Genomic DNA, 14504 nt, shown 5'->3' on the forward strand with positions numbered 1-14504 from the left:
CTGATGAGGGAATAGGGAAATTGGAATGTGTAAGGAACATGTCAACTAACATAGATGTTAAAAGCACATGTGTTAAAATGGAATCCAGTACAATTACTGGTTCTTGGTTGGTTCTTGTCCATTATATGGAGTTGAATGAAATGGAACGATAACAGTGGACTATCAATAGAAGGCAGAGCTATTCAACTTATTCTCATAAGTTGTGTCTCACCAAGTGCTGGTGATTTTTTTTTTCCCCTTAAGGCTATATTTATTTTTCTCCTTGGGTTAAGCCCTCTCCCAGCTCTAACTACAATCCTGTAATCTTTGTGAAATAGTACCACTAAATATACTTAATAAAACTATGTATCCCCTAAGAATGCTGCAATTAACATGGTTTCCAATTAACACCATTATTAATACATCATAACCAAAAGTCAATGTCAAGGTCTGAGATCTTGTTATAATATTGTTTGGCCAATTGTCTTAAAGCATTTATGGTATTCTTTTGGAATAGCTTGTTTCCCCTGTTATATTGTCTGTTATAATTATTAGAGAAGGGATTACAGTGAAATGAAGATAAATAGGAATTAATTTAAATTCTTATATAAAAATAGATTTTTGGATTTAAAAGTAATTATATAATAATTTAAAAGTAATTAAAAATTTAGATGATAATAGAGTAAAAATGCATATAATTAAAATTTTAAGATCATGTAGCTGTTATTTTATAGCAGAAAAAAGTTGTGCTCAAGAAATTGAAGTTTTACTATTTTAAAAGCAATTTTCCCCATTAGAACTTGATATATTTATTGCTATAACTTTATACAAATAAAATCAGTATTTATTAGCTTGATTTTAAAGAACACTTTTTGTTTTCTTCAGAACGAGTACGAGCAGCTAAATTATGCAAAGCAGCTGAAGGAGAGACTGGAAGCTTTTACAAGAGATTTCCTTCCTCATATGAAAGAAGAAGAGGAAGTGAGTATAGCTCGAATTTTTTTTTTATGAATTAGCCTTAAGATATTATATTGCTTTGATAGAGTTGAAATTGACTCCACACCTGTCTGTTTGCTTTACACTGACTATACACTATAGAGAAACCCAAGGAAGCAAGAAGGTCCAAATTGTTTGTGGATTGATTTCTTCATTTAACAATCCAAGTTCCTTTTATGTGCATAGCCTTGCACTAGTTACTGGGTAGTTTACAATAATTCTTTGAGTTTGTTTTAACACCTGTATGATGAATTTGCAAGCTGATAGGCGTATTTCTAAGTTTGGAGGATCATAGTGATGTTTTTGCACTAGTGGTCTTTGAGTTTGTATCAGGGCAGTTCAGTTGAATAAATATCTGTGGAACATTTAATAGAGCCTTATGATAGGCAATCCTTGTGGAACTTATAAACAAGTAAATATCTTTTCTAGTACAGCCTGAGTTTTGATTTTGAAAGCTTTTTTTTAGGTCCCTGAAAATAACAAAAAATTGGACACATTTTCCCTTGCTCAATAGAATACTTTTAGATTATTGTGTTTGTTTTAGAGCCAGCCACCCTGACTATGTCTCTTTTTGTATCCTGAGAGAGTGTGGACCAAAATTGCCATTGTTGTTTAACAAACCCTTTTAAATAGGTAGGTGGTTTGTATTTTATTTACTCTGCTTTCTGATGAGTAGAGATGCCCTTCTTGCCCATCCTAGCCACCCTCTCCCCATCTTTTCTGACTACCTCCCTCTGTAAACCCTGAGCATGACATCATCACCTGTTGGTTTCATTTTACCTAATGTGTAAAATAGAGAAAATTAATAGTACCTCCTGCTGTTTGCATAAGTCACTCATGTATGTATTGAATAAGATAATATATGGAAAATGCTTTGCAAAACTTAAATCCCTTATGTGTTAGCTATTCCTACCATTATTGTTACATTTTTCAAATTAGTATAACTTAAATATCAAATAATATGTATTTAATAAGAAAAATTTTACAACTGTTGAACTTTTCCGTCATACAAAAAAAATGATCAAAAGGAAGCATCACCACAACCAAACCAGATTAAGTTGAGCTCTTCTTTAGTCATTGCTTCTCATTTTGTGCAGCCATTTTTGAATTCATTCTTTCAACTTGGAATTTATTTCTAGATGGTTTGTTACTTGAATTTTGAAGGAGAAGATAAGTGATTTATATCAATAAAGTGGATATTCATTTTTATTTACAAAAATGTTCATAGATTGATTTTGGGTAGTAGTAATGATGGCCATGTAGGTTGTCTTGTTTCCCTTTTAGATAAGCCACTTTTAAAATTTCTAGTTAAATAAATATATAGTTTTAATTAGAATTATCTGGGCATTAAGTCATGAGACCTGCTAAAAAAACATGCTGAATGAGTATAAAAGCTTAGACTTCTTTAATTTAGTAGAAGTAGTCACTTCAGTTTATTCCATTTCACTTTTGCTAATTTTGATTTGATTACAGGTAAGTGAATATTAACAACAGATATCATTTACTGTATATTTAAGGTCATTATTGTGTTTCTCCCTTTTGGACCTGGTGTGAAAAATGCTAGATATATATTTCCTTTGTAGTTGAAAATTGGATCAGTGTCTTATTACTTTTTAGAAAGATTTGTATAGTGCTATAATTCTGAATATTAAGATTTTTCTAAATTTGAGATCAAGGAAATTGCTTTTAAAAAATAGGAAAAAAAATTTAAAGTGACACTAATATCTGAAAGTTATGACAGTTATTTTCAAATAATTTTTTGGACTTTTTAATAACAGGTTTTTCAGCCAATGTTGATGGAATATTTTACCTATGAAGAACTAAAGGACATTAAAAAGAAAGTGATTGCACAACATTGCTCTCAGAAGGACCCTGCAGAACTTCTTCGAGGGCTTAGTCTCTGGAATCAAGCTGAAGAGAGACAGAAGTTTTTTAAGTATTCTGTGGATGAAAAGTCAGATAAAGGTAAGACTTAATGAAGTTAAAAAGAAACTATTTCTAGTTCATAGGGCAAAAACCTTTCAGCTTGTTAAAATGAAATGTAGATTTTTTTTGTTGGAATTTTAGAAATGAAGCTTGTTTTTAAATTCAAAACTGAAGTAATTATTTCAAAGTAGAAGATTATATGAGCTCCTTATCCAGAACCTCTGAATATGTGCATTCTAAACAAAGGCATTTTAATCTCACATGCTTTAGGTGACCTCTCACACTCACATAGGTGACCTCTGGGACTTTTTAGTTGTAAATCATGGAAATGAGAAGTTAAGGAAGATTGATCTCCCTCATATTTTTTTGAATTAAATATGTATTTGATATAATATACACACACATTATATGTATAAATAAAACACCGAAGCATTTTTTCTTTTATTTTGCCAGCATACAAAATATTTACTTTCTTGTTTGTTTTGATGACAATGTAAATATTTATCAATCAATCAAGTATTTATTGAGTGCCAGGCTCTGCTAGGTGCTGGAGAGACAAATAAAATGAATGATTAAGTCCTTAAAAAGAGCTTACTTTTTAAAGGAGGTGACAAGGATATATGAATATGGATAGACACACACACTATAGACAAACACATTATACACATGTCTGTTGTACATATATTCACCAGTGCATATATCTTCCTATTCTGTATGTGTATATATATCTACACCAATACTCATGTATTTATGTGTGTGTATCTCTATATAGATATATATCTGTTCTTTCCCATGCACACAGACAAATACAAATGATCAGGAATCCTTTCACAATTCTGCTTTGTTATATTAGTTTCTTTATCTGCCAAATTAGGAGATTAGACAATGTATCCACAATAATGAATATTATTCATTCCTATGACCCTCCCTCTCATTGTCTTTACACTGAGTCCAGTGAATACACGGATTTTGTTTGCATAGAGTTCATTAGGAAAGCAATTGCAAAAAAAAAGCTATGGGTGGCTTTGAGTATTCCCTTTATTTCTTATTTGTCATTATTCTATTAATTATTAACCTTTAATGAAGTATTTGTGACTACATTTCAGTGGAAACCCCTTTCTCTTCCAAGACAAAAGATTTAGTTATAATAATGCTATTGAAATGTTTTGAATGATGTTTGACGAAATTCATTCCCACTCTATCATTTTAAACAAATATATAGGATATCATTAAATCCATAAAACGTCTTCCCTGGATTTTTTATTGGGAAAATACTTCTGTCTGTATGCTGGTTCTGTCATGTTTTATTGTAATTATAACATACTATTTTAAAGGCATCATACATGGTATATTTTAATTTCCCACCTCTTCAAAGAAAATGCTGTTTGCATTGTTTGAGCTTTCTTCCTTTCTTCCTTCCTTCCTACTTAACTTTTTCGGTTTTCTTCTCTTCTCTTCCCTCCCCTCCCCCGCTTCTTTTCAATCAGTGTAAATATAATCTTCGAGTTTTCTTGGTATAATTTATAAGATGAAGTTTTTATATTTTATGTTCCATTTCATATTTTCCATACTTCTTGAGAAATGTCATTATTAAAGTTATAGATTTGGTTTGTGAAATTGTTCATATTACAATTGCATTGAAAAACAGTACCGTAGTAGAACACGATGTGTGAGATTTTATACAAAAATCAAAATATATTGATACTGACTTATTTAATTTTGAAAATTAATAATGTCAGAATCTCGTTAAGCATCTAGTAAATAAAGGGATTCAATTTTTGGATTTCATAATTTGGCACACTTCATAGATATTATTTGTTTTAATAAAGGCTTGTCTGCTTTTAAAGCTGTACAACCTGTCTAGTTCCTTTCACAAATGATACTGTCTATGCCACAAAGTGGAGATTGTTTTCCTCTGACGCCTTTGTAAAAGGAAGTTAACTCAGTTTCTTCATAGTGGTGCATCCCATTAATAAAGTATTACTTATGTCATAGTAGTTTGACCATACGGATCTGTAGCAGGTTAAGCATTCTCATGGTATCTCTAATGCATATTGTTTCATTTGTGCACCTTGCAGGGAGGAGGAATCCAACTTCAGGCATTGGTTTTTATATGTAGAATTTATATGATTGTGTTTTTTTTTATTTATTCTAGACTGTAATGTTGAGTGGTTTGTATTTTTTTTCCTTCTTCCAGAAACTGAAGTGCCAGATTACTCTACAAATATTACCCATCTTCCTCCTGAAGTAATGCTGACAATTTTCAGTTATCTTAATCCTCAAGAGTTGTGTAGATGTAGTCAAGTTAGTACTAAATGGTCTCAGCTGGCTAAAACTGGATCTCTCTGGAAGCATCTTTACCCTGTTCATTGGGCTAGAGGTAAGTGATAATATGCTTTTATAAAAATATTGTCTTAAGCTGTTAATTTAGAGATAAGATGCTTCTAATTTAAATAAAGTGGGAAAGCTCCAACTAACAAGTTGATTTTATAAAATAGAAGTATTTTTTTATTATTTTAAAATTAAAATCAAAACTAAAATAGGTTAGTAGAAGTTTAAAATAAGTGGAAGAGCCTAAATAGTGATTGAAAATAGAAATTCTGTTAAATTTGGAAGAGATATAAATATAGATAGTTCTTGGCATAGAATTTAGGAGAATTCCAAAATAATTTTCCTCTGTTGAATGTCATGTTGATGCATCATTTTTCTTTCAAAGCATTCAATTTCAAATAAAAATTTTTATGATAACAATCCCTTTTGCTTCAATACATTATAAAAAAAAGTGATTTTTTCATGAGGACTCCTTGCAGGCATGAGATAAAATTTCACCATAATATGAACTACATTTTTGTGTCTTTGACTTAAAAGTACTTTAAATATTGCTTCCCTAGGGAGTATTATTTAGCTTTAGATTCACCTTGTAAGTTTTTTTAGCCATTTGGCTTGCTAGCTGATTGTGATTATTAACATTGAAAAATGTGTTTTCATACTTAATTTTGTAAATGTGAAATAAACATAACTTGATTATGTTTTTGAGATTCCTTATTGTAGAAATTCAATTCCCTTTTTAAAAAAATGTTACTTAGAAATTATATTCTATGATAATAATTAAGAGGCAATTTGAGACATTTATTTAGATTGATACTAATAGATCTTTTTCACTAACAGTTTTCCTAATTTCCTTTATTTTTCTTAGCATATAAAATGAAATAATGAATCATGGGTCCAAAAAGGAAAAAAACACTGGGCTCTTTTTATCTATCTATCTATCTATCTATCTATCACTCTTTTAAATGTTTAATTAGCGTCTCAGAAAAATTAGGTACCATGTAATATAAAGGTTTCTATAAAGTTTATTATTTTGAGGTATTTGAGCCATTATATATACATACGTGTGTGTGTTTATGTATATGTGTGTGCATCCCTAAATACAGGGCCAACATAAAGATAGTTGATTCCCATGTGAATTCTACATTTTTTTTTTAATTAGTTTAGTCAAAAATTCTGTGCAAGAAGTAATAGTTCTTTTTGGTCATCAAATTGATCATCTTGGATGTATGTATTATTAAAATAGTTGAGAAAACTAAATTATATGATAGACTTTAGCTGTACAGATGTCATGCTTGTATTAAACTAGTATTTGCAGTATGTTCTGCTAGAACTTTAGCTTTTCCTTTTATCTTCCCCTTTGACTTCTGTACCCACCTACTTTTGTTTTCCTGATCAATTCACTGCAGACCAGAAACTCCTGCCTTTGTGTATCAACACCAGCATATTGGGGTACTACTGCCATGGCCAGTATGCAGCCACAGTTTTCACCAGTAGGGGTCAGAGGTTAGGTCACTTTCATTGACTTCTAAGATTGCATGAAAGATTATTGCTGTATTGATATGATTACTGGTAGGAATGGAATTATACCTGTTTTACTTTTCAAGCTAAAACGAACCAAAAAAAAATTCAGACTTCAAAAATAAAAGAATGCAGACTAGTATATGTATTTATATTTTTTTTTTGGAAATTTGCAAACTTTCAAAAGGAAGACATTATTAGTTAATTTTTCCTCTGCTAACATTTCATGTTGAACATATCAACGTGCTAAAGGTCAGATCCTCTTCATTGAACTTCAATGAGCTATCCAAATTATTTGTTGAACTGGAATTTTGCTGTATTTTTTTTCGAAATTGATGGGCCATTCTAACACATAAATCTCTTCAGAACTTTTTCATTATGCAGTGATGTTTGCTCTAATGAGATTTGTTGAAAGATGATTTGGTCTGCACTTATTCTTTTCCTTTTCTTTGCTTTTGTTGAGAAGGTGACTGGTATAGCGGTCCAGCAACTGAACTTGATACTGAACCTGATGAGGACTGGGTGAAAAATAGAAAAGATGAAAGTCGAGCTTTTCAGGAATGGGATGAAGATGCTGATATAGATGAATCTGGTAAGCCAAATTATGGACAGAAATTAATAATTTTGTATAGTATTTTCTCAGTTCTTTCACAAATTCTATACAAATAATTTTGCATCTTAAAACCATTTTTAACTTAGGTGATTGCACAAACAAATTGATATTATCATTGCTTACTGATAATAGTTTTGTCAGTACAGGATTGTTTTATAGCCATGTTTTTGGATAATAAAATTTACTCTAAACCTTTTGCAGAAGATGCCAGTGCTTTTATTTTAACTGTGAAACAGAGTCATTTAATAGATGTGCTTATTAGCTATATCAGACAGAAAACATCCTAAGAGTCCCAGCTTGTTTTTCTCCCCTAAAACCAAATTTATAGTTCAATTCAAAGCTGTTCTCTGGAGAGAACTCAGTTGCTTGTGAAAGTAAACTAATACTGTTATGTACTAAAGTACATTCAGTTGAAAACATGGACTAGTTTTTTGATATCATTTTGGAAGATAATGATATATATCACAAATCTCAGCCTTAGAGTAACAGGATCTATATATCACTAGTATTTTAACTATTTTGTATCTAATTGTTTTTTATTCTAGTGTGTTTAAAGTGTGACATAACCTACAGTTGCATTTATTTTTACTTTTTTGTTCGAAAGTAGGTAAGAAAAGATAGAACTTGTCTTTAAGTGGGTATGTGGTAAATTGAAGAACTGAGAAAATGACACTTAGTTGGGGTTTTGAGGTTCTAGTGGACCCTAAAGACTTTGCTCTCATGACCTATAGAATGGTGATTCTGTTTAGTTTTAATAAGCATTTTTGCTGTCTGCCCTTTAAACTTGGAACTCTCTTATTCCTCATTTCCTCTTACTTTACTGTTAATTAGCTTGTTGCTTCCAATCACCATTGAATGTACTCTCATTTATGTGTAACATAAAATCCAGTATACCTGAAAGATGAACAGATAACTCGACAATAACACAGTTAAACAACGGCCTGGAGTAAACAAGACTGACAAATGAAGGCCAATTTGCAGAAGTCAGTGGGTACACATTTTTCAGAAATGACCACAGTGATGTGATGTTCTGGAAAGCTGGCTTAGGAATTGCAGTCAAAACCAATCTAGTCAGCAAGCGTGCCCTCTTTCCAAAAGAAGTAAACAACAGGTTTATGACAGTGCAATTGCAACTTGTAGGGCCATCACCATCAGTGTTCATGCTCCCAGCATGAAGAACCCTGAGGAGGTCAAAGAAAAATGTTATAGAGACCTGGAGAACCCTCATCATTGATACACTGAAAGTGCTGAAACTTATAATTCTGAGTGACTTTGATGCCAGAGCAGTCACAGACTATCAGACATGGCAAGAAGTCCTTGAGAGGAAGGTATTCAGAAACACAGTAGCATTGATCCCTTTACTACATAAGACTTGAGTGTCTCATGACCTCCCCATCTCCAGTGCTATCTTTCATTTACATAAGTGCTCTAAAACTTCGTGTATGTGCCCACACAGCAAACACTGGCATTTAATAGATTGTCATTCTAAGGAGAAGAGACATGATGAAAGAGACAGGACAATGTGTGATGCAGAATTGCTGGACTGATCAAAGACTCCTCCTCTCCAAGCTAAACATTCACATTCAACAACAGCTGTGGACCTCGGCTACACTCATTACCAGAAGATTTAATGACAATAGAATAGAGTGCTTCTCCCAGTTTGAACAGTTTGTGTCTAACTTGGAGGGAAAGCTGAGCCATTATATGGTTGGCAACCATGGAGAAGAAAAGGAGGGGGCAGTTTTCAGAGAATTAGTGTGTAGCATTACATTTATTCATAGATTTGTTTTGATGAAAATGTTGCGTGAAATGCAAAAGCTGAATGAAAAAATAAGAACTCCACAGGTTTCTCTGGCAGAATAGTTTGTCCTTCTCTAAGAAGTAAAGTTCAAGTGAAGCTTAGAGAAATGTAGAATTCTTGGCTCAGTAAGAAGACAGATGGAATTCCATTTTATGCAAGTAATAACAATCCAAGGCCCTTTAAGAAGCCCTGAAAAGTAGTTATGGGTCAAAGATCTATAGTGTATCTCAACTACTCAATATGAGAAAGCTACATGATAAGGACATGATCCTTGCAAGATGAATGGAGTGCTTCCATAGTGTTCTGAACAGACCATCATCAATTAGTGCTAAAGGCATCGAATATACCAGGGATGGGGAACCTCCCGTGCACCTAGGTTTTAAATAAATCTGGGTGATTTTCAGGGGTGAATTAATTATTTGGCTAGATATGACCTGTGAATGATCTTAAATCCAAGAGAAAAGGTTCCCTACCCCTGGACTATATCCTTAAGATGAAAGTAATCCCTTTCTATCAAACTTCCAACTGCAGAAGAAGTTTGTAGACTCTTGGCTCCTCTTGTGTGGCACAGTGTCCAGTATTGATTTTATTCCAATAGAAATTTACAAGGCAAGGGGGTCTACTGCTCCTAGAAAAGCTGGCTGAAATTCCTGGGTTACATGACAAAAAGAAGTTATCAGGAAGGCAAAGATGCCGCTATTGTCTGTTTATATAAAGGAAAAGGGTTTTCCTGTGACAGTTGCATGCTGAGGAAATACCTCACTCTCTTAGTCATTGCTGGTAAGATTCTTGCTAGAGTCCTTTTTAATAGACTAATCCTTGACTTGGAAGATGTCATCTACCTGAGAGCAAGTGTGACTTCAGAAAGGGCCAGGGAAGAGTCAGTGTGTTTACTGGCCAACTACTTCAGGAGAATTTATAGAACAGAACAGAAATCTGTTCTCGACTTTTGTTGAGCTGAACAGGGTCTTTGATAACTGTCAGTCTTGAGGGTTTTTGGAAAATAATGGCAAAATTTGCCTGGAGAATTTTGTCAGTATAGTAGATCAGTTTCATGATGTTGTAGTTTGCCTTGGTTCTATAAAATACTTTCTCAGATACTAATGGAATAAAGCAAGTATGTGTGTGCTTGTTCCCATGATTTTTTTTTTTGGTAGTGTTAGATGACTTATGGGGACAAAAATGTATCAGGGTCACTTAGTTACCACACTGATAGTAAATTATATAACTTGAAAAGTCTATGTCAAGACTAAAGTGGGGGGGAAGTTGGTGCATGATATTTGTTCATAGATGATTGTGCACTCAGTGCATCCTTTGAAACAGGTACAATAACATTTGGATCAATTTTCTGCTGTTTGTTAATTTTAGTCTAACCACACAAAGAAAACAAGTTCTCTGCCAGCTAGCATCACCCAGCATCTATATATCTCCATTGGTTTACAGCAAATGGAAAGACTTTGAATGCTGTGGATAAGTTCACTTACTGTATCTGTGCACTTACATACAGGCTTGTGTACATAAATGAAGAGATTGATCCATGCACTGCCATGACTTGTTCAGAATTTGGGAATGCTCTGAAGGTGGGTGTGGGAGAAGTATTATTAGACTGCCTATCAAATTGAAGGTCTACAGAGCTGTTGTGCTGACCTCATCGTATGCCTATGAAACCTGGACTGTATGCCAGTGCCATGCCAGGAAACAGAATTACTTCCATTTGAATTGGCTTAGGAAGATTTCTGAAGATCACCTGGCAGGAATATGGTGCTGGACAACTGAGGTCTTTTCTTTAGCTGAACTGCCAGATATTCAGATTCTCCTGCAGAGAAGTCATACAAGGCATGCACTACCTAGAGGTCAGAAAAAAAGTACAAGGATCCTTTCATGGGCTCTCTGAAGAGCTCTGGAATCCACTGCATAACATTGGAGATGCCAGCCTCAGACTGCCCCTCATTGTGTCCCTGCATCAAAGAACCTGCTGTGCTCTGAGGCATGCAGAATTGTAGGAACTCAAATGAACCATGAGATGTGCACATTTAGAGACAGCTGCATTGCCCCTGTTCTCAGGGGCTCTAGGTGCTTGATCCTGGTAGAGTCTTCTGAGCTGCCGTGGCTGTACATCACTGTGAGCCCAACATAGTGATGTCATCTTGGGTCTCTTCAGGAACCAAGGACAGCAACCATCACTAAAGGAGCCTTTCCTGGTCTCTTAATATTAGTGCCGTCTCTGAGATTATCTTTAGTTTATCTTCTAGCCCTCTTGATTGTTTGCAGGGCTTCACATCTTATTGCCCATTGGGCCGTGAACTCCTTGAAAGTAGCGACTGTCTTGTGCCTTTTTAAGAATCTTATGCAGTCAGCTTCTGTCTGGCTCATAGTAATTGTTAATAAATGCATCTTTGTTTTTTAAATTTTATTTAAGGCAATGGGGTTAAGTGACTTGCCCAAGATCACCCAGCTAGGCAATTAAGTGTCAGAGGCTGGATTTGAACTCAGGTCTTTCTAACTCCAGGGCCAGTGTTCTATCCACTGTGCCATCCTAGTTGCCCCTTTAAAACATGCTTCTTGACTAATATAGTTTCTTTTTTAAAAATTCAGATTCGAATTTGATGTGGTATAATGAAAAGTACTAGAGTACTTAATTTTAATTCTTGCTTTGACCTTACTAGCCTTTAGGCCACTTAACATCTTAAATAATCTATGATTTTCAGAAATTTATCCTTTTTTTTGTGTGTTCAAAAGGAATTTTTATTTTCTGTTCCAAATTCTCTCCCTCTATCCACTCCTCCCCTCACTGAGAAGTCAACAATCGTACTCATATACAAATGAAGTCATCTTTTTTGCTTCCTTTTATTTTACTTTTAGTAGTATTTTTTCCAGTTACACGTAAAGATAGTTTTCAGCTTTCTTTTTTTGTAAAATTTTGTGTTCCAGATTTTTTCCTTTTCCTCCTATTTATTAAAAACATTCTATATTGCAAATAGAAAGCAAGAAAAATAAATTCCATTAGTTCTCTTTCTGGAGATGGATAATATTTTTTCATCATGGGTACTTTGAAAATGTCTTGGATCAATGTGTTGTTCAGATTCGCAAAATCTTTCACAATTAGTCATTGTTAAAATGTTGGTGTTACTGTGTTATATTTGTTGAGCTCATTTCACTTCGTATCAGTTCATGTAAATCTTCCCAGGTTTTATGAGAAAGCAACTTGCTCATCATTTCTTACTGTACAATAGTATTCCATCACAAGCCTATGTACAGTTTGTTTAACTATTCCCTAATCAGTGGGCCTCCCCTCAATTTCAAGTTCTTTGCCATTACAAAAAGAGTTCCTCTAAATATTTTTGTACAGCTAAATCCTTTTCCGTTTCCTGGGATCTCCTTTGGATACAGATCTAGTAGTAGTATTGCTGGATCAAAGAGTATGCAGTTATAGCTCATTGGCATAGTTCCAAATTGTTCTCCAGAATGTTTGGTTATTTTACAATTCCACCAGTAGACATGAGATCTATTTTTAAATGATAGTTAATTTTAAGATAGACCAGGTTAAGAGAGGCCAAAGTTGGAGGTTAAATAATTTTTCTTTTTGCCATTACAGAACCATGTAATAATTGACTAATTTGTATTGTAAATAAAGAAAAGATTTTTCATGCTTTTTACCTACATTACCAAAAGTATATTTTTTAAATTAAGTGCTACCTGTATAATATGTAACATACTCTGCCCTGTGGGAGGACTTAATAAATTGTGAATGGACAGTTATTGCTACTTTCATATTTGTTTTAAGTCATTTAATATGTGTAATGTGCCCCTTAAAATGACTATATCTTTAATAATAATAATTATTTTTTTTTACAGAAGAGTCTGTAGAAGAGTCAATTGCCATCAATATTGCACAAATGGAAAAACGTTTACTCCATGGCTTAATTCAAAACGTTCTCCCACAAGTTGGCACGTCTGTAAAAACTTTAGTATTAGCATATAGCTCTGCAGTTTCCAGTAAAATGGTAAGAATCAGTATCATTAGATTATTTTGAATGAATGCCTTTAGTAATAATAGTAACTTTATTCAATGGGAGGTTTTCAGTCGATGAGGTGGTGTGGATTTGGACTAAAAGTAAATCTTGAGGTTCCTTTTAGCTCAAGAAATATTATGACTCCAAACAAACAAACAAACAAATAAATAAATAAATATGTGTGTCTTTATGTTTTGGTGATCAGAAATTTGATTGCAATCATTATGTTTCAAAGATACAGTCTCTTTTGCCTTAGAATTGCAAAAATTCTTATTCCCTCCTTTCCCTTTCAGGTTAGACAGATTTTAGAGCTTTGCCCTAATCTGGAACATTTAGATCTTACTCAAACTGACATCTCAGACTCTGCATTTGACAGGTAAGTTATTTTTCAATTTCCAAATTATCCATTTTTAAAAGTAATAATTTTTTCTTTTTGTAGTTTATATTGTGATTTAAATAGTAATATTTTTCTCTCCAGATATGTACCACTTGAATTGTATTACCTCTGTAATATTTTAGTCGATTAATTATTTTTTTAATTTGAAGGAAATAGTTAAACTAATAAACTTTTATCTTTTGGTTCTAGTTGGTCTTGGCTGGGTTGCTGCCAGAGTCTTCGACATCTTGATCTCTCAGGTTGTGAGAAAATTACAGATGTGGCTTTAGAGAAGATTTCTAGAGCTTTGGGAATCCTCTCATCTCATAAGGGTGGCATTCTGAAGACTTGCAGAAACAAAAGCACATCGACTACATGGAGAAGTAAAGACATTACCATGCAGTCTACCAGCAAATATACTTCTTTGCATGGTTTAACTAATGAAAGTCTTGGCAAAGAAGTAGATAATGAACACCACTGGACTAAACCTGTTTCTGAAAATTTCAATTCTGCTTATGTGTGGATGTTAGATGCTGAAGATTTGGCTGATATTGAGGATGCTGTAGAGTGGAGACATAGAAATGTTGAAGGACTTTCTGTAATGGAAACGGCATCTAATATCTGTTGTTCCACTTCTGGTTGCTATAATAAAGACATTGTTGGACTAAGGACTAGTGTTTGTTGGCAGCAGCATTGTGCTTCTCCTGCCTTCACATATTGTGGTCATGCATTTTGTTGTACTGGGACCACATTGAGAACTATACCCTCACTCTCAGAATCTTCTACACTCTGTAGAAAAGCAACAAGGACTAGACAGTCTGTGGAAAAAGACTTACTTTATTCTGGGAGTGAAGAATCTGATCAAGAGACTGGACGTGTACTGCTTTTTCTCAGTTTATCTGGCTGTTATCAGATCACAGATCATGGTCTCAGGTAGGTAACTAATTGTAG

General features: G+C 33.6%; 1 protein-coding gene across 2 annotated transcripts in view; it reads left to right on the forward strand.

Moving 5' to 3' along the window:
- FBXL5 (F-box and leucine rich repeat protein 5) overlaps positions 1-14504 on the forward strand; it is a 51903-nt gene that overhangs the window by 19134 nt on the left and 18265 nt on the right. Inside the window, exons 3-9 of one of the 2 annotated variants that reach the window (XM_074229757.1) lie at positions 865-960; positions 2754-2940; positions 5099-5281; positions 7214-7342; positions 13020-13168; positions 13471-13553; positions 13764-14486. In XM_074229757.1, the coding sequence (XP_074085858.1) occupies positions 865-960; positions 2754-2940; positions 5099-5281; positions 7214-7342; positions 13020-13168; positions 13471-13553; positions 13764-14486 (1550 nt within the window). The remainder of the gene's footprint in view (positions 1-864; positions 961-2753; positions 2941-5098; positions 5282-7213; positions 7343-13019; positions 13169-13470; positions 13554-13763; positions 14487-14504) is intronic. The other variant, XM_074229758.1, reaches the window with a different exon arrangement.

Source organism: Macrotis lagotis, chromosome 3 (assembly GCF_037893015.1).
Source record: "Macrotis lagotis isolate mMagLag1 chromosome 3, bilby.v1.9.chrom.fasta, whole genome shotgun sequence".
Taxonomy (NCBI): domain Eukaryota; kingdom Metazoa; phylum Chordata; class Mammalia; order Peramelemorphia; family Peramelidae; genus Macrotis; species Macrotis lagotis.